This window comes from Colobus angolensis, unplaced genomic scaffold, assembly GCF_000951035.1.
Source record: "Colobus angolensis palliatus isolate OR3802 unplaced genomic scaffold, Cang.pa_1.0 Scaffold105, whole genome shotgun sequence".
Taxonomy (NCBI): domain Eukaryota; kingdom Metazoa; phylum Chordata; class Mammalia; order Primates; family Cercopithecidae; genus Colobus; species Colobus angolensis.
The window spans coordinates 4,996,899-5,023,092 of record NW_012111475.1 but is presented as its reverse complement, the minus strand read 5'-3'; the positions used below and the strand labels follow the sequence as shown (position 1 = coordinate 5,023,092).

At 46.5% G+C, this 26,194-nt stretch overlaps 1 protein-coding gene across 1 annotated transcript in view; it reads left to right on the top strand.

Moving 5' to 3' along the window:
* The window catches only part of ZFAND3 (zinc finger, AN1-type domain 3), a 239,444-nt gene extending 214,231 nt beyond the window's left edge, over positions 1 to 25,213 (top strand). The window contains exon 6 of the mRNA XM_011944457.1: positions 22,831 to 25,213. Coding sequence (XP_011799847.1) covers positions 22,831 to 22,985 — 155 coding nt within the window. The 3' untranslated portion in view covers positions 22,986 to 25,213. The remainder of the gene's footprint in view (positions 1 to 22,830) is intronic.
* The last annotated feature ends 981 nt before the right edge of the window (positions 25,214 to 26,194 follow it).

The window sequence follows — 26,194 nt, the reverse complement described above, 5'->3', positions numbered from 1 at the left end:
GTCTTTCTAGTTCTGTGAAGAATGATGGTGGTACTTTGATAAGAATTGCACTGCGTTTGTAGATTGCTTTTGGCAGTATGGTCATTTTCACAATATTGATTCTACCTGTCCATGGGCATGGGATGTGTTTCCATTTGTTTGTGTTGTCTATGATTTCTTTCAGCAGTGTTTGTAGTTTTCCTTGTAGAGGTCTTTCATCTCCTTGGTTAAGTGTATTCCTAAGTTTTCATTTTGGTGTGTTTTGTTTTGTTTTTGCAGCTATTGTAAAAGGGACTGAGTTCTTTAGTTGAGAGCTACTGATTTGTGTACATTAATTTTATATCCAGAAACTTTGCTGATTTATTTAATCAGTTCTAGGAGCTTTCTAGAGGAGTCTTTAGAGTTTTCTAGGTGAATAATCATATCATCCATCAGCAAACAGTGACGGTTTGACCTCTTCTTTAACGATTTGGATGCCCTTTATTTCTTTCTCTTGTCTGATTGCTCTTGCTAGGACTTCCAGTACTATGTTGAAGAGGAGTGGTGAGAGCGGGCATCCTTGTCTTGTTCCAGTTCTCAGAGGGAATGCTTTCAACTTTTACCCATTCAGTATTATGTTGGCTGCGGGCTTGTCATAGATGGCTTTTATTATATTGAGCTATATTCCTTCTATGCTGATTTTTGTAAGAGTTTTAATCATAAAGTGATGCTGGATTTTGTTGAATGCTTTTTCTGCTTCTACTGAGATGATCATGTGATTTTTGTTTTTAATTCTGTTTGTGTGGTATATCCCATTTATTGACTTGAGTATGTTAAACCATCCCTGCATCCTTGGTATGAAACCCACTTGATCATGGTGGATTGTCTTTTTGATATGTCATTGGATTTGGTTAGCTAATATTTTGTTAAGGATTTTAGCATCTATGTTCATCAGGGATATTGGTCTGTAGTTTTCTTTTTTGGTTATGTCCTTTCCTGGTTTTGGTATTAGGGTGGTACTGGCCTCATAGAATGATTTGGGGAGGGTTTCCTCTTTCTCTATCTTGTGAAATAGTGTCAATAGGATTAGTACCAATTCTTCTTTGAGTGTCTGGTAGAATTCTATTGTGAATCCATCTGGTCCTGGACCTTTTTTGTTGATATATTTTTAATTAGCATTTCAGTCTTACTGCTTGCTATTGGTCTGTTCAGGGTATCTAATTCTTCCTGATTTAAGCTAGGAGGGTTGTATCTTTCCAGGAATTTAACCATCTCGTCTAGGTTTTTCTAGTTTATGTGCCTAATGGTGTTCATAGTAGCCTTGATTGATCCTCTGTATTTCTGTGGTGTCCGTTGCAGTCTCTCCTGTTTCATTTCTTATTGAGCTTATTTGGATTTTCTGTCTTCTTTTCTTGGTTAATCTTGCTATTGGTCTATCAATTTTATTTATCTTTTCAAAAAAACGGCTTTTTGTTTCATTTATCTTTTGTAATTTTTTTTGTTTGTTTCAATTTCATTTAGTTTTACTCTGATACTGGTTATTTCTTTTCTTCCTCTGGGTTTGTGATTCCCTCTTAAGGGGTACTTCTAAGAAGTGTGGGCCTCAGCCCAGCAGTTTTAGAGTTCTTCTTTAGAGAGTAAAAATGCAGTTCTTTAGGTAATTTGAATGTACCCCCAAGTTAGACCATACTACCTGTACATTTAATAGATTCATTTGTTCGTAGGAAACACCAAGGTAATTTAGAACCAAAGAGAATTACTGGAAATTGCAAATGAGTAGTACCCACATCAATGAGGTTTCATATCAGTTCCAGTCACTTCCATTCTCTCTCAGTTAGAGATTTATACCTTGTGGGTGTGTAACACATGCCTTCCTCCCACTGTTCTCCCCTTCCCTGCCAGACTCAAAAAATCCTCAGCAGGCATGAGTACATGATGGCTCTGTAACTTACCACAGCCGCTATTGGAGTATGTGGCCTGTAGTGGCTGTCCAGTCAGTGGTGACTAATAATGTACAAGAAAAAATTGAAAGTCCAAGAAATGTGGTGTTCTTATGAGCCTGCTGGTTATGATTAGCGGAAAGCCTTTTTGGAATAGTGTTTGAAGGCAGGCCCGACCACAGCTGACTGGGAATATTTCTGGGCCAGTAGCCATGTAAATTCTTGAGTACACGTGCAGCCTCAGGATTTCCCAGTGGATTATGGCTGAACGAATAAGATCCAGATGGATTGTTTCCCCCTTTACCACTAAAAATTGGTAGAGGAGGAAAATAAATCAGACTAGACATATATACTGTCAGACAGGGTAGTGTGCTTGCTTGCTTGAATTAAAATTATTTGGTATGCTTATGAGTTTAATTAAATAATCCAACTTTGGGAAAGGGTGTATTTGCACGAATAAAACCTGTGTTTTTGTTAGTACTTGGACATGAATAAGATGGGTTCTGTGGGCCGGGTGTGGTAGCTCACACCTGTAATCCCAACACTTTGGGAGCCAAGGTGGGAGGATCGCTTGAAGCCAGGAGTTCAAGACCAGCCTGGACAACATAGCAAAAATCCATCTCTACAAAAAAATAAAATTAGCCTAGTGTGGTGGCATGTGCTATAGTCCTAACTACTCAGAATCTGAGGCAGAGGAATTACTTGAACCTAGGAATTTGAGACTGCAGTGAGCTGTGATCATGTCCCTACACTCTAGCCAAGGTAACAGAGTGAGACCCTGTCTCATAGAAAACAAACTATATGGGTTCTTCGGAGGTCACAGACCTACTGTGTGTAACCACACTAGTCTCTGATTCCTGCATAACAAACCTGCCATTCCTTGACATATAATCCAAGCAATTAAGGGATATTAGAAGCCATCCATCCGGTGCCAGTCCAGACCCGTAAACTGGCACTGCATAAACCCCATCATCAGCAGTTTCCTGGCAGGAGCCCCACTGTGTACATCTGCATGGAGGGCGTATGGCATCTCCTGTTGCTGGGCAGCTTAGATTGACTAGATGCTTTCTCTACCCAGCTTAAACTGGCCTCCCTCTAGACCACATACTCATTTACTCATTCCCCTCACTCTGCCCTCCAGAGCAATCTGTCACAAATCCTCTTCTTCAAACCTGTTCACAGATTTGAACACTGTGGTGTGAGCTTTCCAGCAGCCCAGCTCCCCCAGTAACAAATTCATTCTCGAGACCGCAGAACTGATATTGGAGCATCAAGGACAGGGTCAGAAACAGGATTGCCGGACTGGGCTCAGTGTTTGTCTCCACAGTTTTTCTCAGCTGAGGCCCTCACAAAACCTGTTGTCTTTTTTAACAAAACCCTTCATCTGGTGATCTCCTCCGAGACAGCTCAACAGTCTTCTCTTGTGTGGAGTCCATGGTTGGCCTCTGTTTATGATATATGTCTCAGAGCATATTGAAATTGTCTGTTTACATGTCTGTCCGTTCTCCAGACCATGAGCACTTAGCGATACTCTTCTGCGGTTCTCAGCTCTTACTGCAGTGCCTGGTGTGCGGTGATACTTTAATAGACACTTGAATACACTATGAGATCCCTGCATCTTGCAGTTGTGATCTTCTGGGTGAAGGAAGAAGAGGAATAGCTGTATTGAACAGCTACTGTATCCTGGGTACCTGTACTTAAGTTATATCATTTGACTCTTAAGAGCATTGTTGGACAAATGGTACCTCCTTTTTTACGGAGTTGAAAACTGAAGCTTTGAAGCTTAGAAATATGAAGGTAGCACCTGGGATTTGAGCCCAGCTCTTTTGAGCTCCCAGAATCCCACCCCTTTCTCATATCCCCAAGCTGGCCCATGGGGTCCCCAAAACAGTGAGGAGAGGACTACAGCATTAACTGTCCATATTTTCACCCATATAGAATTTAGCCCATTCCTTAACCACTTCCCCATTTCAGAGATGCTTTTTATTGAATGATAAAAATATATGCACTTGACTGTGAGAACCACTTAAGATGGGGTAATGAGTCATCCAGTGCACTGTGTTTTGTTGTGTCCCGTATGCCACATCTAGATAAGATGCTTCTGGAAAACCGGGTCCACAGCATGGCCACCTTTTGGTCTCCCGCTGCACCTGGGTAATACGAGACACAGTGACATTTAATTCTGTTGACATGCACATTCCGTTCTCCTGAGTGCTAATTCATATCCTCATGTTCCTTGAAAAGTTACCTCCTCCAAGATCCCTTATTGGAGTTGACTTCCCCTTGGTGCTCCCAATTTATTACACGTCACTGAATTATATTGATTTTATTTGCAGTTGATTTCTTGCTTTGCTCTTTGTGACCTTCAACTGTTTTTCTCTGCATGTGTCTCCAACTATCTCAAAAGGCAGAACCTAGTGACTTTTCTTTTTTTCCCTTCTCCTCCACCCAGCCCCTAGAATAGAGCTCTGTAAACAGTGCACAGGTGACCAATAAATATTTTTGACTCCTTGAGCTTGATAGCTTCTTTCCCTTGCTGGACTGACAGCCCAACACTGGAGCCTGCATCCTTTATTTATTAGATGAGATTTCTATAGCACCTTTACTCTGAGAAGATCAATATCAATGAAGTTTGTTTCTGCTTCTGGAAAGTGCTTTTTACCTAAGCAGACCAAAGTCCTGATAAGATCACATGATAGCCCTTAGTCCTCAGTTGCTTTGGCCTGGAGACGCAGACTAAGAAAAGCCTCACCACTTCACGTTTTGCCATCTTGTTGCCAGCCACGAGCCTGAATAAGATTGTGTGCCAGCATAAACTCTAGTGTTGGTGGATACTGTAGTCAGTGTTACAAAAAGAGAATTTGCATTTGGAGAGCATTGCCATCTTTTGGAAGGCAGACATGGAGAAGACTGCCTTAGAGGTCAGTATATCTGCCAGTAACCAGATCCCTATGAATGGAGCTTTCATGGGTTGTTGGCTTTCACCAACCTGCCTGATGTCAGGGGGCACTAGAACTGTTCAGTCTCTCAAAGTCATGTTGCTTAGCGAGCTAAGGTTCCTGGGACAGGACCCATGAGGGGCGTGACAGGTGATACATTCCCAGAGACTCAAAAGGAACAAGCTCTGGATAAGTTGGGAATAAGTGCTGAGAGGTGGCACTCTTAACTATTTGGAAAAGGAGCTAGCAGACTTAAGATCTGGATAGTTGAGACTGACCATGAAATGCTATAGCAAAGTTCAGAGGCAAAAAAAACTGAAAAAGGTGGATGTGTTAGTCCTACAGTTCATTGGAGAACTGCCTAAAATAATTGGATCAACTGGCTTCTCTAAGAAATTTCTCACCTTTCTACATCTCCTTGTTTTGCGCAGGCATCCCCATCCCTAATTCAGGGTTAGACAGAGCTCAGTTAAGAATTGAACACGTTGCCGGGCGCGGTGGCTCACGCCTGTAATCCCAGCTCTCAGGGAGGCTAGAGGCGGGAGGATAGCTTGAGCCCAGGAGTTCGAGACCTGCCTGGGTAATACAGCGAGACCCCCTTCTCCACAAAAAGGAAAAAAAAAAAAAAAAGACAAAAAAAAGAATTGAACACGTGAGGCCAAGTGCAGTGGCTTACGCCTGGGCCAAGGCGAGCGGATCACCTGAGGTCAGGAGTTCGAGACCAGCCTGACCAACATGGTGAAACCCTGTCTCTACTAAAAATACAAAAATTAGTCAGGCATGGTGGCATGCACCTGTAATCCCAGCTACTCAGGAGGCTGAGGCAGAAGAATCGCTGGAATCTGGGAGTTGCAGGTTGCAGTGAGCCACTGCACTCCAGCCTGGGCAACAGAGCAAGACTCCATCTCAATTTAAAAAAAAGAAAGAAAGAAAAAAGGAAATGAACACATTTCTGGTGAGCTGTGTAGACAAATGAGAGGTACACATGTAAGAGCTGCTTGGTGTGGACACTTACCAGCATCACCAAGCTTGGCCTGCCCTTGAGCCTGCAGTCCAGAAGGCTCCCTTCTCTGTGGAGCAGGTATTAAGGCAGTCATAGCTGTGGATTTCCTTTTCCTTTTACTTTTTTGAGAAACAAAAATGGTCACGACAGGTAAAAAGAAATCCATGTGTTGGAGAGAAAAGAGAGACAGTAGAGAAGGACTAGAAATGTCTGGAAATGGAGGAGGGGCATAAATGGAGGTGTGATGGTGGGTGTGGGAAGTCCACTGGCATTGACCTGAGAGTGGTGTTTGGCCACAGCTGCCAGCGCCTGAGGATGCCACTGCTTATTTCCTCTTGAGATTTGAAGGGTGTTCCCTTTCTCTGTTGTTGCCTGTGGAAATGAGAGGTAGAGCCACCTGTACTGTCTAGTGTATTACTATACCCTATTACAGTGCCTGTGACACAGTCCAAAGAAGATTACAGGGAAAGTCCCATGTTGCTTTGGATACTTCCTTGTTCACGATCACAGGCCACACCCACTGGTGCACATGCTAAAATGTACAGTGCCTGGGTGGGTGACTGGAAGACAGATGACTCTGGCCTGTGGGGAGTACTTGTCTTCCACAGAAGACAGATCTCTGCATGATCCAAGGCAGGCCTGTTTCATTTGCTCTGATGGCTCCTCCAGAAAAGTACCTTGGGGCCACAAGGGAGCTAGGGATAAGTGTGTTCCATGCCGATATTAGATTTCTTTATTAGTAGTAAATATTTGCTTTCGCTCTAGGCCGTAGGGTGAGAGGTGGCAGGCAGTGGCTTCCACAGGTGAAGATGGGTCCTATGGGTCCAGGAGACAGGCTGGCAACCACCTGTCTGTGCCCTGAGGACTCTGAGGGTCACGAGGACACATGCTGTGCACAGCCAGCCACTGTTCTCCACACACTCAGTGCTGTTCTTTCTTGGACCATGGCAGCTGTGAGTCAGCGCAATAGTGACATTTGTTTCCCTGAGCCCTGCACTGTATGTTCCAGATTCACCCAGGAAGTGGGGGTTCCAGATTTACAAACTAAAGGGCTAGGTTTATGTTAATACTCTTGCATCAATTAAACTGCTTTTCCCTCGAACCCAGGATTAATTTTCTATGGAATCTGGAGTAACTCACCAAAATACCAGGGTGGAATAGGAAATGGATGTCAGTGGGAATTGTGTGGTTACATTCAGTTCTGCATTGTGTGTACTCCACTCGTTTGTAATTATGAGCAGCCACAAAGTTTCAGTTCCAGGAGAGTATCCAGTGCCATCTTGGACATTTCTGGGTTACCTCTAAGAGTGAGCTCAGCAAGTGCAGACTCCTGTGAATAACGGCAATAGAAAGGCACTATTAGGAAAGTAAACGTGCTACTGCAAAAAACAGGATACACCACAAGCCAGACAGCAGTAATTTTTCAGTCGTGCCCGTGCGCTTGTGTTCACCCAGGGAACTGGATGAACTACATGGTGATGGTGTTCTCTTGTGAGGGGAAGGGGCACAGTTACTAGCATTAAATATTGCTAGAAGTAATATTTTTCTGTTTTTCTATCTTATTGCTAGAAGCAATATTTTTCTATTTTTAATGAGTCAGATGTTTACTCCAATTATTTATTCATTCTCTTCATCTTTATTGAGTTGTAGAGGAAGAGCAAGGAATAAAACTGACAAAAGTCCCTGACCTCTTGGTGGTTTTATTCTTTGGGGGAGAGATGCAGTAAGCAAGGGAACAGATAAACAAGGTAATTTCTGATGGGAGTTGGAGATACGATGTAATAAAATGACAGAGTGATAAGGGAAAGGGGGAGCTGCAAATAGGGAAGGGGGAGGCGAGCACCTGGGAGGACATGAAAGCTGAGCTGAACATAAAAGCTGGGAGAGCCAGCCATTCAGAGAGCTGGGAGAGCAGTGCCCTAGACAGAACAAAGACCCTGGAGGGAGGAACAAACTTGGTGTATCTGAGGAAGAGAAAGCTGGCCAGCCTGGCCGGAGCACAGTGCGGGAGGAGAGTGGAGACGCAGCAGGGATCATTTGGGGGCTTGCATGTCTTTGCAAAGAATCTGATTATTGTAAACATAGTGAGAAGGCATTGAAGGGTTTTAAGCAAAGGAGTGATCTGACTTAAATTTTAAAAATATTCTCTTGGAGAGCCAGGCACAGTGGCTCATGCCTGTAATCTTAGCACTTGGGAGGCCGAGGTGGGAGTATCAGTTGAGCTCTGGCATTGGAGACCAACCTGGGTAACATAGTGAGACCTTGTCTCTATTTAAAAAAAAAGAAGAAAGAAACAAAGAGAAAGAAAAAATAGGCCGGGCGCGGTGGCTCAGTCCTGTAATCCCAGCACTTTGGGAGGCCGAGACGGATGGATCACGAGGTCAGGAGATCGAGACCATCCTGGCTAACATGGTGAAACCCCCTCTCTACTAAAAAATACAAAAAACTAGCTGGGCGAGGTGGTGGGCGCCTGTAGTCCCAGCTACTCTGAGGCTGAGGCAGGAGAATGGTGTGAACCCGGGAGGCGGAGCTTGCAGTGAGCTGAGATCCGGCCAGTGCACTCCAGCCTGGGCGACAGAGCGAGACTCCGTCTCAAAAAAAAAAGAATATATTTCTCTGGGAGAGAAACACATGCTTGTGTATGCATAGATGTATGGGCTCTCAAGAATACATAAAAACAGACAGTGGTGGTGGTTGCTGGAGAGGGTAACTGAGAGAATGGGATGGGAGACTTACTTTCTGCTGTATATCATTTTATGCAATTTGAATTTTTATTATATTCATGTATTACCTTTAAATAGGCAAAGTAAGAATAAACAAATATAAAACAAGTATATCTCAGGTCAATAATTTTTTTAAAAAATCCAGAAATTCCTTCCAACTGCTGGAGGGCAGCAAAGGCAGAAGCAGGCAACACGCCTGAGCTGTAGCAGCCTGGTGGAGCCGTTGGCCTCACCACACTCCAGCCCAGCTGGCTGCCTTTCTCTTCCATCAGCATGCGGAGCTTATTCCTGCCACAGGACATTCACATGAGAAGAGATGCGGGGCCGATTCAGGACATTGTTTAGATCTAACCAAACCTCTAATAAAGTCAGTGTGAGAAGTAAAGAAAAGAGAGGAGTCAAGAATGAGCCCAGAGGCCGGGCGCGGTGGCTCAAGCCTGTAATCCCAGCACTTTGGGAGGCCGAGACGGGTGGATCACGAGGTCAGGAGATCAAGACCATCCTGGCTAACATGGTGAAACCCCGTCTCTACTAAAAAATACAAAAAACTAGCTGGGCGAGGTGGTGGGCGCCTGTAGTCCCAGCTACTCTGAGGCTGAGGCGGGAGAATGGTGTGAACCCGGGAGGCGGAGGTTGCAGTGAGCTGAGATCCGGCCACTGTACTCCAGCCTGGGTGACAGAGCAAGACTCCGTCTCAAAAAAAAGAAAAAAAAAAGAATGAGCCCAGAGTCTGACTTGAACAGCAGCTGGGTGGATATATTGCCATTCACTGAGGTAGAGAAGATGAGGAGATAAACTAATGGAGAGGTCAAAAAGATGAAGAGTTGTTTCGAACATGGTACAGTTGAAATTCCTAGCAAACATTATTCTAGTCAGAAGTGTTTGTCAAGTAGGCCACTGGATGTCAGGATTTGGATTTGAGAGGAATTCATGGATGGAAATGTAAGTTCAAGAGGCATTAGCATTGATACCCTACTTGGATCTGGAAGAAATTATGTAAAGGAGAAAATACAGGAGGATGTCATGCTGGGTGATTTTAGAGGAGAAGCCATGAAGGATTCCAAGGAGCAGCAGTTGGTCAGGTGGGAAGAAAGGAGTGTGACATCACAGAAGACGAAAAATAGAAGTTTTTCAAGAAATGGAAAAGTGGACAAATGCTGTAGATAGAGGTTGAGGTGAGGATATTGGATTTGGCCCCTTGAATACCCGATTGGCCTTTGCTTGCTCCCTAAGGTTCAGAGAACACAGTCTTTCTGTACCTAACCTGTCATTCCTTTCCCTGACCAAAATATTTTGAGTGAACCAAACAGTATTTTAGGGATAGAGGATATGTGATAAATTATAGAAGCATGGTACTTGATTTTATGAAATCTAGCCAAGGAGACAAGTTAAATGAACAAATTCCACAAATGACACTAAATTAAAATTGTGACTAGTGATTGAAGGGAAAGTTCAAGATGCCTTGAAAGCATCCAGCTGGGCCCTAACCTAGTCTGAGGGTTCAGGAAGATCTTCCTGAGGAAGTCATTGAAGCTAAGGCTTGAATAACCAAGAATTTCATTTGGAAGTTGGTGTGTCTGGGACATAGAATGCAAAGGAATAAATGGCACAAGGGGAAGCGACAGCCAGTGTTGAGATCATGCTTCAGTGAGGAAGTTTTTATTGTAATCAGTGGGGAACCATTAAGTAAAGGAGCATGGTAATCACAGACAGGGCTGGATCTCATCATCTCATCACGTCGGCTGCCCTGAGGAAGGTGGATTTGATGTGGGGCGACCACCTAAAGGAGGCTGTTGCAGTAGCCTTGGAAAAAGATACTGGTGGCTTTGACCAGGTGGTGGCAGTAGAGAGGGCAAGAAGTAAATGGATTTGATTTTTGGAAATAATATCCACAGGACTCAGTAATTGAATGTGAACAGTAAGGAAGATATCAGTGATGACTCCAGGTTTGTGTCATGAGCCACTGGCTGTATGGTGGCCCTATTCTCTTAGAATGGGAGACACTGAAGAAGAAGCAGATTTGTGAGGAAGTAGCAAGTGTACTATGTTAGACATCTCAAGTCTGAAATACCTGAGATGCCAAGTAGATAATTGAATGCACAGATAGGGAGCTCCAAAGAGAGGTCTGGGGCAGAGAGAGAAATTTCAAAATTGTTAGCATAGATAGAATTTTAACCTTGAAGAAGAGTGTAGGATTAAGACAGAAAGAAGGTCCAGCACTGAATAATGCTAATATTTCAAGGACAGCAGATGAAGAGCTGTCAGAGAAAGAGAAGGAAAACAAGGTAAGCAGGTGTCACAGAGCCCACGGGAGTAGTCAGCTTTCCAGAGGTTCTAAGTGAGAATTGAAAAGGGTCATTAGATTTAGTGATTTTCAGGCTCCATTCATGGGGTGTTTTGTTTTGTTTTCTGTTTTGTTTTGAGACAGGGTCTTGGTCTGTTGCCCAGGCTAGAGTGCAGTGGCTCGATAACGGCTCACTGCAGCCTTGACCTCCTGGTTGCAAGTGATCCTCCTGCCTCAGTGCCACAAAGTGCTGGGATTACAGACATGCGCCACCATGTCCAGCCGTTCATGGGGTGTTTTTTATACCCAAATTGTAACCATTCGGTGAAGTCGTCATATCTGAGCCCCCTCTCCTACACCCCCAAGTGAAATGGAGCTGGGCTATGGGGTTATTAATACCTTCCACACAGGAGATTTGTAGAGTCCTTTAGTGGGCTATCCATTCAGTAGGGCTTTCGCTATAGTGTGTAGTCTGACTTCAGATTTGAACTCATGTCTGCAGAAAATATTTTTCTGACACTGAATAAGCCTCTTCCCCTTCATGGGAGTTGTTTGTAAATAAACTAACTTTAAACATGGAGAATCAAGAAGCCAGCTTCTCTGCCCGTCCCCCCCCCCCCCAGTCTTATGACAGTGGACAGCAGACGTTGTAGGACTCACGACTCTGCGGGTCAGATTTTGTGGAAACGGCAGAAGCATGCTTGTACTTCTAACTCCTCTGAATGACCTTTTTGAGTTATTGTGGTGAAAACAAGAAGCCCTTAGAGAAACTTCATTCTTAACGCAAGCACATAAAACAAGTGCATGTGACGCTGGCACAGTTTGGGTGAAAACGTAGACTGTTTGCAGAATGTCTACAGCCCATTCCTTTCTCCTGCTCTTCCTTTCACCACAGCCCCCAGCCTGACAGACTCGGGGAAGTAGACATGAGGCTTTTCAGCAAATGGTCAGTACACGACCAAATTGGGCAACGCATGCTCTGCCTCTGTTTGTGACAGAGTCTTGCAGAATACTCAGCTGTACCTGTGGCGATGCCTCTGCCAGGGCAGAGAAGCTCCTCTCTGATGTCCTTGGAAAGTTTCTGTGTCCCTTTCATGGTGTCCCTAACCACTGAGTGCTTTCCAGGCTGCACTGTGTAGTCTTTGTATATTTAATTCAGATTTCTCTGAAATTTGCGTATCTCAGAAATTTTTACTGAGTTTGTCACTTAGCATGCATTATAGTCTGTAAAAACAGGCTTGTGGAGGGGGAGAGAGGAAACTTGTACATCATATGTTCAGAGGAAGATTTCCACGTTCATTCTCTTTTGTCGGCAGTGACTTCTCAAGGGAGAATGGAACCAGAATCTAGATGGGGAGGTGAAAGCAAATGGGGCAGGAAAAAGGCTGTGTGAATGGAGGAGGAAGGAACAGACATGATGGGGGAAGGGGGTCAGAGTCGTAATGCCAAGCATGCCAGCTGCACCATGTTGGGCAAAATGGCAAAAGGGATGACCACACTCTGAAGAATCATCCCAGGACCAACCAGCCTTCCTCGAGCACATGCCGGGTGCTTCAAAGGCACGGTGTTCTGTTATGCCCATAACAACCCCATCTTATAGCAGACACAGCTGAGGTTCTTCAAGGTTAAATGGCTTGCCCTGAGCCAGTAATGTCAAAGCAGCCCTCACTTTACCTGACATAACTGTCAAAGCAGAGCAGCGGGAACCTGAATTCAGTACTTGGGGTCCAAAGCACACACTCGTGCTGTGTTATCCTGAAAGAGAATGTATAGTTCAGCTGTTAAGGGACTTGCTGGGGAAGCAGGGTTGGGACTAAGCTACAGGTCTCTCCTGACTCCAGTTTCTTATCTGCGTACACCCTGTGATCCCAGCGTGTTGATTGAAAGGTCAATTGGGAAAGATGGGGAAAATGTTCCTTTCTTTTCCAGGTGTTTCTCTGGAGAGAGATGTATGGCATTTATAGTCTGATGCCCCCTGACCACATTGCCACTCAGACATTCTGTGCCTTGGATGAACTGACTCTTCCCTGCAAAGGTGCCTTCAGGGAGGCTAAACCGGCCACAGCTCCCTGGCGAGCCATGTGTCAGGAGCCTGGCAACTGAGTTACCCCACGGGCCCAGGCTGTGTCCTCAGCAGCTCCTGGATGAATGTGTGCAGCCTCTTTTGTCATCTCTACTTTAACTTTGGAGCTGGTTTTTTAGGAGACTGTTCTGTCTGAGAAGATAATGTTTTAAAAGATTGGGAAATGCTGAAAGAGAAGGCCAAACAAATCAGGAGCCTACTGAAAGAAGAATAAGATCACTCCCAAAAGAGAAGTTTCTTACCAGCATAGCACTCTTCCCCTGAGAGCCGCATAGAGGCTGGAGGAGGTGGAGGGGCCTGCCAGGAGTGCAGGTGCCTCCTTAGGGGATTTTGGACCCTAAAGACTACCCCAGGTACCAAGTGGTTAATGCCACCTGCTTTCAGCTACTGAAATGAAATGATGTTTGAAAGAGCAAGTCATTTCATTATTCTTGTGGCAAAAACTGCCTTGAGCCATTTTCTCTTAGTTTTTAAATATATGTTCATCTCCAGATAAAACAGCCTAGCATATGAGCCTGCAGCCAGCCCCTGTCTCCTTGTATGCTGGGCATTGAAGGGCTTGCTTGGAGGGGAGTTCTCATAAGTCACAGTATCTTTCATGGTATGGGCCTCCTAACCCCCTACCCCCTGGGTTGCAAAAATAGCTTTTCCTACATGGAGGCAAGAGTGAGCGATGGAAGGCTTGTTCTCTGGCTGTCAGGTAAAGTGAGAGCTGCTTGAGCTGGGTGATAGAGGGAGACATTACTGGGACGAAACGATATTCTCCACAGAGAGGAAAGAGGTAATTAGAGCTTTTGCAAGAATGGGGCTGTCTGGAGAAACAATAATAAAGGACATGAACAGTGGTGAATTTTTTTATACTTTTAAAATGGCATGTGTACAAACTGCATGGGGAGCTTCGTTAAGCTGGACTGTGGCACAGTTTTCTTGCCTGCACTGCTGACGGCTTTCTGAGAGTGATGTGACGGCACATGCCAAGGGAGGGCTCTCGATCACCACTGACAGTGCACAGCTGCCTTATGAGTTCTTTGCACAAGGCTTTTGTATCTTTGCCTCTATCATACTGCTTTTGGTTCTAACATTTAGCTGGCATGTAACTGATATTTTAATTTATTTGGAGGAAAGCAGATGATTGCTTCTGTTTCAGAGCTGTCTCGATATGATTTAGTGTTTCTTATGAAATTGTTGAGGAGGAGCGTGGGCTTTTCTAAATTGCAAGTTTTCCTTCTCTTTGAAAACCAGACAGACTGATGCCCAGCTTATTGATTCACTGTGGCTTTGGTTCCAGCACCCTGGGCAGCTGACTTCTGTCCATCCAGTGGTTCTCTTCTCAGCCCAGCAGAGCACTGTGTCAGCCAACTCAGCGAGCTGGGATCCAGTTCTGTGTATTGGAGTCTAATGATTTTCCCCTTACCATGCAAAGCCAGGAATGGAGGAGAATGTAAAGCAGATGCATTCCATTCCCGAAACACCTGCAGCCGCTTTGCCTGTACCCTGGCCTGATGAAATAAAATGCATTTAGATCCTTTAATATAATACATTTCTGTGCTACAAAATCTGCCTTGGGCATTGGGTCAGCGGATGTGGTATAATCCAGGGATTGCTGCAGGTGGGAGTATAAATGGCTAATGCTTTACAACAAGCTTCCCTGTAACCACCTGCTGTTCCCAACGTGTACTTACATATGAGCTGTGAGGCCAGTGAGCTGTCCTGACCCAGTGTGTACTTACATATGAACTATGAGGCCAGTGAGCTGTCCTGACCTTTAAACAGTTGTTACTTTGCTGGAAAAATATGATTTTTTAAAAAACAAGGTTGCTTGATCATTTAAGGAAGATGAGTCAGGGATATTTGTCATTTATTTTTGAAATAGACACTTTAGATGCCAAGTGGTACCTATTAATGAGTTGAGATTTGAAGGGTCAACTCAGGATGCTTTGGGAGGTCTTGGTAGCTTCTGTCTGCTGGAGCTCATGTGCATCCACAGGAATAGTCTCTGATTTACCACAGAACCAGATATACCTGCCGGGGCCCCAGCACAGGCTGGGGGGTGGGGAGCAGGTGCCTCTGTGCAGACAGCAGCATGCTGCCACCTCGGGCTGCACACCAGCAGAGCGTGTTACAGTACCTCATCCCCAAGGCTCATCAGTATTTTTAGGTCCTCCTGCAACTTTTGACAATTTGAAATTTAAATGAGCAAGGAAGTGTAAAACATTTGCAAATGAGGTAAAAACACCTGAGCAGCTGGAGCTGCAGCCCTCCCTGGTCTATGGCTTTAATAAAACAGCCACTTGAGGGAGCTTCCAAGTGAAGGGGTCTGCAAGAAAGCAAATGTTTAATTAATTATAGTCCAAAAGTATCCAGAGCTGCCCAGTTTTGCCAACTTGAAATAATTATTTTTACTTCAAGATAAAGCCAATAAGCAACGTTTCTGTCTGGCACCGATTGAATCAAAATGTCAAGGGCTCAACTTTTGTGACTTTCAGCATCACCTTCTTTGTCTCCCTCAGGAAATTCTGTGTAAATGGACAGTTCTAACACCTACCCAATTCTTAGGAATTGGAGGGAAATGCTGGTCTATAGGGTCCGGGGCCTCAGCCAAGGGTAAAGGCCTCACCTCAGGCAGGATGTAAGATGGGCTCCTTCCCTCTGCCCTCCAGCTCCTGCTCCACCTGCCTCCCCAGGCTCCTTACAGCAGCCATTCCCTGTGGCCACTGGGGGAAGGGAACCAGCTGATGCTACTTGACTTGGTTCAGCTGCCCTCCATGCCTGGCCTGCCAGCATTACGAGAGGTAAAAAACACAGAATACAGACCCAGCCCGACCTTCTAGGTTGAGTTACACCTTGGAGTGTTCCTTTTGGGCAGTGATTGATGTTGATTTTTGCATATGAGTGAGTGAGATGTTACAGTTTTCACAGCACTTAGAACAAGGTGTTGGATGTTGTGGCACCTTTGCCTAATGATGGCATTTGTGCAGACTGTTCTCAGTCATGTAGGTTTAGTCTCAGAACACCCACGCCTGCTCCCCGTGTAGACAGAGGTGAGGTGTAGCTGTGGATGAGAGATCTGAATGAATTGTATCCATTTCACATGTTAGCTTTAAAAGCTGTAGGGTCATGTTAGAAGTTTGGTTCCCGCCAAATGAGCAGTTTTAGAGCTCTGCATGTCAGATTTTTATGGGTCTTGGAAAAATGCTCCTCAGTTCAGTTTTCTGCTGGGAATGTGTTTCTAAGGCCCTTTAGGTATTGAGCATCTTCAGGTTTATGTGGCACATGGGTCTTTAGGGCCATAGGCCCCATTTCTGCATCAGGAGGGCTGAGTCCAGATGTGCTGGTTTAATATTTTATGAGTGGCCTTCATTGAAATACCTGTTCTCCCGAGAGAGGTGTCCCTATCCCCCGGCCTCTCTGTTCTGGTGAGTGAGCTGAAAACTGCCTCCTGCATTTCTCATTCACATGGGATTCTTTCAGCACAGAGCTTTAGATAGGTCTTGAATTGTGTTTTTGCCTTTTGCTATAATCTTGTGTCTTTGGTAGTGACAGTCAGGGAAGTGATTGCTCTGCCCTCGTCACTTGCTGTCCATAGCCGCAGGCTTGGGCGGGCCCCCGGGATGACAGCCTTAGGTGGTTCAGCCACTGTGACTGTCTGGACAGGCATCCTCTTCTTCCATTCCTGTTCCATGTGCCCCCTCTCGATGCTGTCTGCTCACTTGAAGGAGGTCTTCTCAGATGGTGGGTGTAGCTGGTGGAGACCCTGGGGAGACCTTCCCCTCAGATCACAGGGGGTGACTGGTACTACCTGCTGTGGTTGGGCCTCCTCACTAGTCCTGCTCTCCTTCTTTCCATGCTAAGGGCGGCCTGTAAGAAGCCAGGATGGTGGCAGGCAGAGAGGCCTCAGTCCAGAGGGCCACGGAAAGTGGAGTCATGGAGCACAGTGCCTGCAGACCTGCTGTTTCACCCTCCCTTTGAAATCAAGGGCTCATCCCATATTGCTCTTCAGTGCCAGAAAGCAAAGGGACACCCACACAAGTTCTTGAGCGTTTTGTGCAGATTTACTGAACACAACTCAGGTATCCTTGAGGAAGCTCTGCAGCTTCCTCCTGAACCAGTATTTCATGAAAATCCAGTAATCCTGTGCTCGAAGGAGCAGGGTAGCCAGTCATGTGACTTGGCAGGGGAAAGGGCTGTGGTTAAACGACATTTAGCAGGCAGATTACATTTTCAACCACTTTGCCGTGACTCTTCCCCTCTCTTTTTGGGGGATGAGCATCCTTTTAACCATATTCCCCTATCCCTTATCGTCCTTTATCCCTTCAAAGCACCAAATGATATTATAGCTACAGTAAGCAAAAATCTGTTGAAATGTTTTTAAAATTACATGCTACTGAACTTAGGGCCATAAGGAAAGTACAGATATGGGAATGTATGTATATAAATGAGTCAGTGAATTTGATTTTTTTTATTTGTACAAATGTATGGGGTACATGAGAAATTCTGTTACATGTATATAATGCATGTGATCAGGTCAGGGTTAGGGTGTCTGTCACACGAGTACAGTACATTTCTGCTAAGTATAGTCATCCTACTGCACTATCTAATATTGAATTTATTCCTTCTATCTTACTATGTGTTTATACCCTTTAGTCTACTTCTCTTCATCCTCCTCCCTCCCGACACTCACCCTCCCAGTCGGTCTCTTTTTCACTCTCTACCTCCATGTGTTTAAATTAGTTAGCTCCTGAATATAAGTGAGAACATGGGATATTTGCCTTTGTGTGCCTGGTGTATTTCACTTAAGATAATGACTTCCAGTTCCATCCATGTTGCTGCAACTGACATGATTTCATTCTTTTTGACTGAAGAGTACTCCTTTGTGTGTATATACCACATTTTATTTATCTGTTCATCCCTTGATGGACACTGAGGTTGATTTCATATCTTTGCTTTTGTGAATAGTGCCACAATAAACTGCGAATGCAGGCATCCCTTTGATGTATTGATTTTTTTTCCTTTGGGTAGATACCCTGTGGTGGGATTGCTGGGTCAAATGATAATTCTTAGTTTTTTTGAGAAATTTGCATACTGGTTTCTCTAGTGGCTTTCCTAGTTTACATTCCCACCAACAGTGGGCGTTCTCTCTTCTCTGCATCCTCACCAGGATCTGTTATTTTTTTTGTCTTTGTAATAATAGCCATAGTGACTGGGGTAAGATAATATAGCTCATTGTGGTTTTGATTTGTATTTCTCTGGTGATTAGTGATGTTGAGTATTTTTTTCATACACCTGTTTACTGTATATCTTCTTTTGATAATTGTCTATTCATGTCCTTTGCCCAATTTTTAATAGGTTTTTTTTTCCTGTTAAGTACCTTATGTACTCTGGATATTAGTCCTCTGTCAGATGAATAGTTTGCAGATATTTTTTCCCATTTGGCAGGTTTTCTCTTTGCCCGATTGATCATTTCTTTTGCTGTGCAGAAGCTTTTAGTTAGTTAAGTCTCATTTGTCTGTTTTTGTGTTTGTTGCCTGTGCTTTTGAGGTCTTAGTCATAAATTCTTTGCCTAGATTAATGTCCATAAGAGTTTTCCCTAGGTTTTCTTGTAATATTCTTATAGTTTCAGGTCTTGAGTTGAAGTCTTGAGTCCATTTTGAGTTGATTTTTGTGTGTGGTGAGAGACAGGGGTCCAGTCTCACTCTTCTGCATGTGGCAGGCCAATTCTCTGAGCACCGTTTATTGAAGGGGATTTCCTCTCCCCAGTGTAAGTTCTCATTGACTTTGCCAAAGATCAGCCGGCTCTGAATATGTGGCTTTATCTGATTTTGATTTTAATATATAACTTTTTAAAATCTGGGAAAAAAGAAATACATGATACCCTGGGTAATAATACCAGAGCTGCTGTCATAGTTCAGCAGGTCAGTTCGGTGTCCTTAGTGTCTTCATCCCTTCTGGATGCCACTGTCCTTGGCCCTCTCTGGAAAGGCCCTTACTGGTTTCTAACAAATGATGTAGAGGAAGTGTTAAGGCTGGCCTAGCTAACACGACTATAAATCCTCTGTGCTCTAAAACTGCTCATCATTGAAATTATGGAAAATAATCTTCTGTAGCAGCCTGGACTCATCTCTCTCCATACCCAGCTTGGATCCCAGAATTCAGTCAGAGAGCAACCCAAAGTTCATGACGCTTGCAGTGGTTTCTGGACACAGAGCTGTGAGTACCAAGAAAAGAGGATAAAGATTCATCCCATCCACCAGTCATTCCCATGCACCTCTGCCCGCCATCCCCTGTATCCAGGACAACCCCCTTCTGACACCAAAATGCATTTCGCCATTGGCTGCTGTCAGTAGATAATATCTGCTCAGCATTTGGGACAAGTTCCAGACATAACTTCCTCTTAGTGAATGATCCTGACAGGAGAAGGAATTGAGCTTAATTCATGCCATCTAATAACTTCAGTGCAGCTACTTGGGAAGTTAGCCCTCCAGAGTTTCCCCAAACTTTTCTCCAGTGAATTATTACAATGCCATATATTCTCATTGCTACCAGCACTGCTCCCAAAATCTATCTGCTGTTTAATAGTTTTTACCTTTCAAAAATGCAAGCTGGCTGGGTGTGGATTTCTGAAAACATTCCTCCTGCCTTGGCCTCTCAAAGTGCTGGGATTAGAGGGTGCCTTCTCATCCCAGCAATCCCAGCACTTGGAGAAGTCGAGCCGGGAGGAATGCTTGAAGCCAGGAGTGTGAGACCAGCCTGGGCAACACAGTGAGACCTTGTCTCTACAAAAATAAAATATAAGAAAATAGCTAGGTGTGGTGATGTGTGCTTGTAGTCACAGCTACTGGGGAGGCTGAGGCAGGAGGACCTCTTGAGCCCAGAAGGTTGAGGCTGCAGTGAGCTACAATCGCACCACAGCACTCCAGCCTGGTGACAGAGCAAGACCCTGTCTCAAAAAAAAAAAAAAAAAGAAATCTAAGCCAAGTGTCAAGATGTGTCTAACAGGTTCACAGAACCTGGGCAGAGAAATAAGGTGTTTGGGCTGGTAGAGAGAATATCAGGGTAGCTACTGTGTAGAGGGTAAAGGGAATATCAGGTAGCTACTCCCTGGGCGGTAGAGGGAATATCAGGGTAGCTACTGTGGGTGTCACTCCCTGTTCCTTCTTCCAGAGGCCTGGGACTCTCACATCCACCAAGTTGGCTGCTCACTAGCTGGCAGAAGGCAAGCTAAGCAAACATGGAGAAGGGGGGCCAGATGCAGCCTTTGCCTTCCACCCCAGTCTGTCTTTGACTAATGAGGTGTTAAGCTGAGCCAGGAGCCAAGTTAATTCCAGTGGTAATCCATTTCCTGCTGCTTTTATTCAGCCAGCACCATTCATCAGAAGGAGAGGAGAGCCCCTGGGACCTTCTGAATCATCCCAGTATCTTGAAGAAAGGGAAGGGAATGGGCAGCAGGGGTCCACCCACCCCTTATTATAGATGCTGAAAGTACAGAAATATGTCAGGACTTGGTGACAGAAATGTCTACAGACACATCCTGATGCCATCCTGCTGGTGCCCCTACCCTAAGCCCTGACTGGCAGCAGGTTCTCCCTCACCAGGTAGGCTTTGCTACAAAAAGATGATTTTACTTGTTAGATGGAGGATGCATATTGAGGCCATCCACGCCTCTGCTGCAAAATCCTTTAGGAGAAAGACAACTGGTATCCAATATCTTCGAGTAATGAACTTATCAGTAAATATAACACATGAGCTCATTAATCTTAACTTTGCTTTTGGACCAAGTGGGAGCTTGGCTTCTCAGAAGACAAAAATTTCATCTCTGTTCTTTCCTTAAACCCAATCCCAATTTAGAGTCAAACATATTGCCCTGCTCTCCCTGGGAAGCAGTTAATAATGTGTTTTCTCACACAATGGATGGCCCAAGCTCAGCTGGGTCACTCCCAGCCCCCCAGGCTATGTACATGTCCCTTGCACACAGCCTGGGCTCCAGGCTTCCTGGTAGGGTGTGAGCGCCAGCTACATCCTTGAGGCTGGTTGGTCCCCAGCCATTGAAGACACCACACACTCTCCTTCCTTCAGGCTGAGGAATATAGGTGAAGTTAATCTGAGAAGTTAAGGCTATTGAATATTAATCTTAAGTCTTAAGGCTGTTGAAACTGTTGTTCATCCTGGCCACTTCTTCCTTGCTTGGGCTCTTGCTGCTCTTCTAAAAGCGTAGCCTCTACATCTCTGAAAAGAAGTTGATGTGAGGAGGAATGAGTCACTTTGCAAGGGCTGTTCTTTATGGCCTGGATGAGGGCTTAAAAGAAAGAAGTCTGAAAAGAGATGCCGTTGGCTTGGAAAACAAGTGAGGAGAGTGTTTGCCTGGGCAGGCTGCTGTGGGATGCCTGCTGCAGACAGGGGGAGCAGGTTTAGGAATGGATCTGGACTCACCCAGAAGCTTGCTCCTGTGGACCTGATCTAGGCGCACGGGGCCTAGAGGTGTGATGAGTTAATGCCGATGGGATAAGAAGGTGGCGAGGAGCCAGCCAGCACTGGCAGGTGTCTTCCTAGCCCTGATCTTGTTCTCCCCAGTGTTCCTGAAAGAGACAGCCAGCAGACCCTGCGGACCTCAGACGTCTGTGCTCCACATGCATATCAGCTGCTCTAGAAATTGCCTGGGAAGCGGGAGGGAATGGGTGACACCCTGGTGCAGTTGTGCACCTTGTGTTCTCCTTGTTCCCGGCGCAGAGTGACGTTACCTGTACCAGCTCCCTGCTTGGTAGCCCTCTTGATCTTTCATCACTGGTCTTTTTCTCTTATTTACCAGACCAATGTCTCCCTCGGATTTCTCTGCTTCAAAAAGAGCCTTGCAGCATCCTGCACTTCTGGGAGGGAAGGACAGTTGGGAGGCCCTGAGTGTGGGGATCTCAACCTTGCCTACCTTCCTGGTGAAGTTAGAAGTATCAGGTTCTGGCTGGGTGTGGTGGCTCACGCCTGTAATCCCAGCACTTTGGGAGGCCGAGGCGGGCAGATCGCAAGGTCAGGAGATCGAGACCATCCTGGCTAACACGGTGAAACCCCGTCTCTACTAAAAATACAAAAAATTAGCCGGGCGCGGTGACGGGCGCCTGTAGTCCCAGCTACTCAGGAGACTGAGGCAGGAGAATGGCGTGAAACATGGGAGGCGGAGGTTGCAGTGAGCCGAGATCGTGCCACTGTACTCTAGCCTGGGTGACAGAGCAAGACTCCCTCTCGAAAAAAAAAAGAAGTGTCAGGTTCCTTGGAGATGGCGATTCGAGATTGCTCTCCTTTCCTCTGTTTCTATCTAATACCTTTTCTAGCACTAGAAATAATCCACTTTCCTTTGAGAGCCCCCACTCATTTGTGGGTTGTGGTTTGATCACTCCCACCATCCTCTCTAGCCCCAGCTGTACAGGAGGTGCAATGTCATTTAAGACATAATCATTTCTCCTGCCTCCTAGAAATGGTGGGCATCCTGTGGTGGAAATCACAGTTTTTCTGAGCCAAGCAAAGTGCTGAGCTGACAGCCTGTGCTCTTCCGCCTGCATGGTGCTGGAGGGGGGCGCAGAGCCCACTCATTTCCAAGGAGAGGGCTGTGTCTCACTGCAGCCATCAACTTAGGGTTCTGCCCTTCAAGGGTCCAGGCAAGGGCAGCCTCTGAGCAGCCACAGCTTGTGAGTTCGGAGGGCGTCAGACGGGCTTGAGCAGCTGTGGAATGCGAAGTGCTGACCCTCTTTGTGGGTAGTTGGAGTGAGCTCTCTGCTGCATCAGGAACCCCTGCAGTAACTGTTGTCCACCCACTGGGATGCCCTTCCCATCCTCTGGACAAAGGCAATAGTGAGGCTCTGTGCAGTTGGAGGCCACCCTAATACTCTCTTTCCTCTGCTTCTCCCACTGCTGCAGGTTATGTGTTCTGTATGTTACATCGCCTTCCCGAGCAGCATGACTGCACATTCGACCACATGGGCCGCGGCCGGGAGGAAGCCATCATGAAAATGGTGAAGCTGGACCGGAAAGTGGGGCGCTCCTGCCAGCGCATCGGGGAGGGGTGCTCCTGAAGGCCAGGCATGGCCACCACATGACGCTGTTCTTAGTTCACTAATGTTAGCCTTATTTAGGACAAAGTCAGCCAGACACCTTGTACTGGGCACGCGTCAGACTGCAGCCAGTCCGTTTCCTTTCTTTAGCCAGCCATCCTGGTACTGTAGTTTAGGGGTTGATGGTGGTTGAAATTGATTTCTGGCTGGTTACTAAGGTGCCTGCTAGCCATTGTATAAAATTAAAACATGAAGAATATTTTTTTTTGAGCATGGCTAGTGGATTTAAAACAACACATACCTGTCACTGCTGGAGTCAAACTTATAAAAAGCCTTAAGTGGAAAGTGTTCCAGACGGAGACTCTGAGTTAATAGAGGAGTAGAAGCTGGTGTTAAAGTCCCCACGACGCACATGGCTTTGCCAGAAACTCTGTTTAATGTTCGGCCTTTCACCTCTTCACTTATCCTTAGTCCCAGTAGCCAGGATACCTGATGGCCACGTGTGCCTTGGCCACAGGAGGCTGCTGAGATTGGCCACATGGCTGGGCTGGGTGGTGGCCTCACTCTCCCACAGAGCTGGAAATGGGGGGTGGGGGACAGATTCTTATGGAAATTTTTTTACCTGACTTGCTATGAAAAAACTCATCACACAAGAAGAGAAACAGTAACCTCACTTTGAAAATTAGCTCCACTCAAGACTAGTCCACGAACGAGACCCGCCTTTTCTACACAGGATCCAAGGTCATGAGAAGCAGCCAGAGTGCCCTGCCCCCGCCGGCTCTGGTCTGCCATTCGCCAGTGCAGGGATCTGGCACGGACCAGATGCGGCGAATGGCAGCACAGCGCGGTGGCCGGGTCTGCACACTGGCCTCTGCAGCCAGATTTCTATATTGGGAGTTTTTTAAAAAGACATTTCATAGCCAACAAGAATCAGTAGAAGTGCTGGGAGCAGCTAGGGAAGCTGCCGCCCACGGGCTCTGCCCCTTCCAGCTGGAGCCGCCCGTGCCTCCAGGGGCCAAGAGGATGATGCCGTGGCCTCCATTCTCGTTTCTATGCAGCCCCATAGTCCAAGGACACCCAGTCCACATCTACCACATAGCAAGTTTAGTAAGGGAAGGCAGCATACGTCCCAGGGACAGTGGGTTTGGATCTGTCTAGAACAGCAGTTTGTGGCTGTGGCCCAGCTCCGAGAGTGGTATTTGCTCTGGTGGGTGAGGGCCTGAGGGTACATTTCTCCACCTGTGCCCCCTCATGTTCACAGAGGAGTTCAGCAGCTGCAGCTGCTCAGGCCAGATGGGGAAGGGTGGGGGTGGGCCTCATTGCCCCATGTTAGGAAATCACTACCAGTCAGGTGGGGCTGGGGCTGGGGCTGGGTGGACAGGATCAGGATTCTCTTGAAAGCCCAGGCAGGGTGAGCGGTCCCAGTGGTTCTAGGTCCGCATCTGATCCAGGTGGGTGAGGGCAGGAGGCCCCTGCAGAGGCAGCGTGGATCTGCCCACACATAGGCTACTGGAATAGTTTAACCCAGCAACTTTCCTTTTTATAAAACAACAAATGGCTCAACTCTGTCTGCAAATTAACAACTGAACACCTGCAACTGCAAATATTTTTTTGATCCAACGTACTGAGATAGGAAGTCATGCTCTTCCCACCCTCCACCCACCAGAGTGGAACCCGCTGCAAAATCCCCGGCCTTAATTCTTGCTTCAGGACCCAGACCGGTGTCTTGCTCTAGGGCAGCCCAGGGCAGAGGGGCCAGGTCTGCCCAGCGTTTACCACTGCTGTCAAGCCACAGCCCTTGGCCACCATACGGGCCATCCTCAGTGAGGCAGCCCCGCCTAGGCCTCCGCCAAGCTCTGGTCCCGAAGAGGCTGTGCGCTCCTTTCCCGGCCCTCCCCAGGCCCTGCCCACTGCCTGCTGCGTGGAGGCAGCTTGGGAAGGAGCCCTGGGGAGCCGGCCCAGGGGAGCGAAGCCCATGTTCGCTTCCTGACTTAGAGCTGGGGGGGTGGGGGGTGGGGCTTGTTCCCCTGCAGTATCTGTTCTGTGAAGTTTGTTAAATGTAAGGAAAGCTTAAATTCTTGTATCTTTAAAAGAGAAAATCTTATTTAACCCTTTTGTGTTCTAGATTTACTTACACACATAGCCTAGAGCTCAGTTTTAGTTTTAACATTGTGAAAATATTAAAAGAATCTTGTAACTTTATTCTTTTTTCTCCTGCTGAAAAAAAAAATTAAACCAATCGTATGAAAGTTTCGCTTCCTTGTTTCACCCATTCTCCTAAGTGCCCCCTGAGTTGCTGGGAAAACTGACCCATCTCCCTGGCCAGGGCTGGAAAGAGATGGGGGCCTTGTGTGCAGAGTCCGTCTGCAGTACTTGGGGGCACTCGTCCAGTGAGTGTCCAGGCTAAACAGCCGCTTCCTTGCTTTTTGTTGGGGGCCTCTGCCCTGGGCAGCTGCGGGGCTGGCCTTGGGGTAAAGGTGGGTCTGCAGGGCCAAGCCTGTGCCAGCAGCCAGGAGGTTACACACTGGAGGAGATGAGAAAATGAGCCCCAGCCCTGAGGGCCCCAGGCATGAGTGGAGCGGATGCTGAGTCTTGAGGGAAGGCAGCATGCCCTAGACCTGAACCCCACCCTAGGAAGGGCCTCCAGGATGGATGCCGAAGGCTCCCAAAGGCTGGCTTGGAGGGAGGTGTGTGCTGTGGCACTCTTTAGTGTATAGGATGAACTTACTACATTTTTAAATGTTTAAAAAGCATTTGGTAGGATGGGCGCCGTGGGTCACGCCTGTAATCCCAGCACTTTGGGAGACAGAGGTGGGCAGATCATGAGGTCAGGAGATCGAGACCACGGTGAAACCCCGTCTCTACTAAAAATACGAAAAGTTAGCCGGTGTGGTGACAGGCGCCTGTAGTCCCAGCTGCTCAGGAGGCTGAGGCCAGACAATGGCGTGAACCCGGGAGGCAGAGCTTGCAGTGAGCCGAGATTGCGCCACTGCACTCCAGCCTGGGGCGACAGAGCGAGACTCCCTCTGAAAAAAAAAAAAAAATTGGCAGGGCAGGGGTGAGGCCCAGGGGGCCTGTCCCCAGAACTGTCCCCACTACTTCTAGGACAGAGATACTGACCACACAGTTGTCATGAAAGTGCCCGGTGGTGGTGAACAAGCATGTGGGCAAAGGGCAAGAGAGGGCCTTGGTGGCCCGGGTGTGAGGCAGGCCTGCAGGGAGCAGTGGGC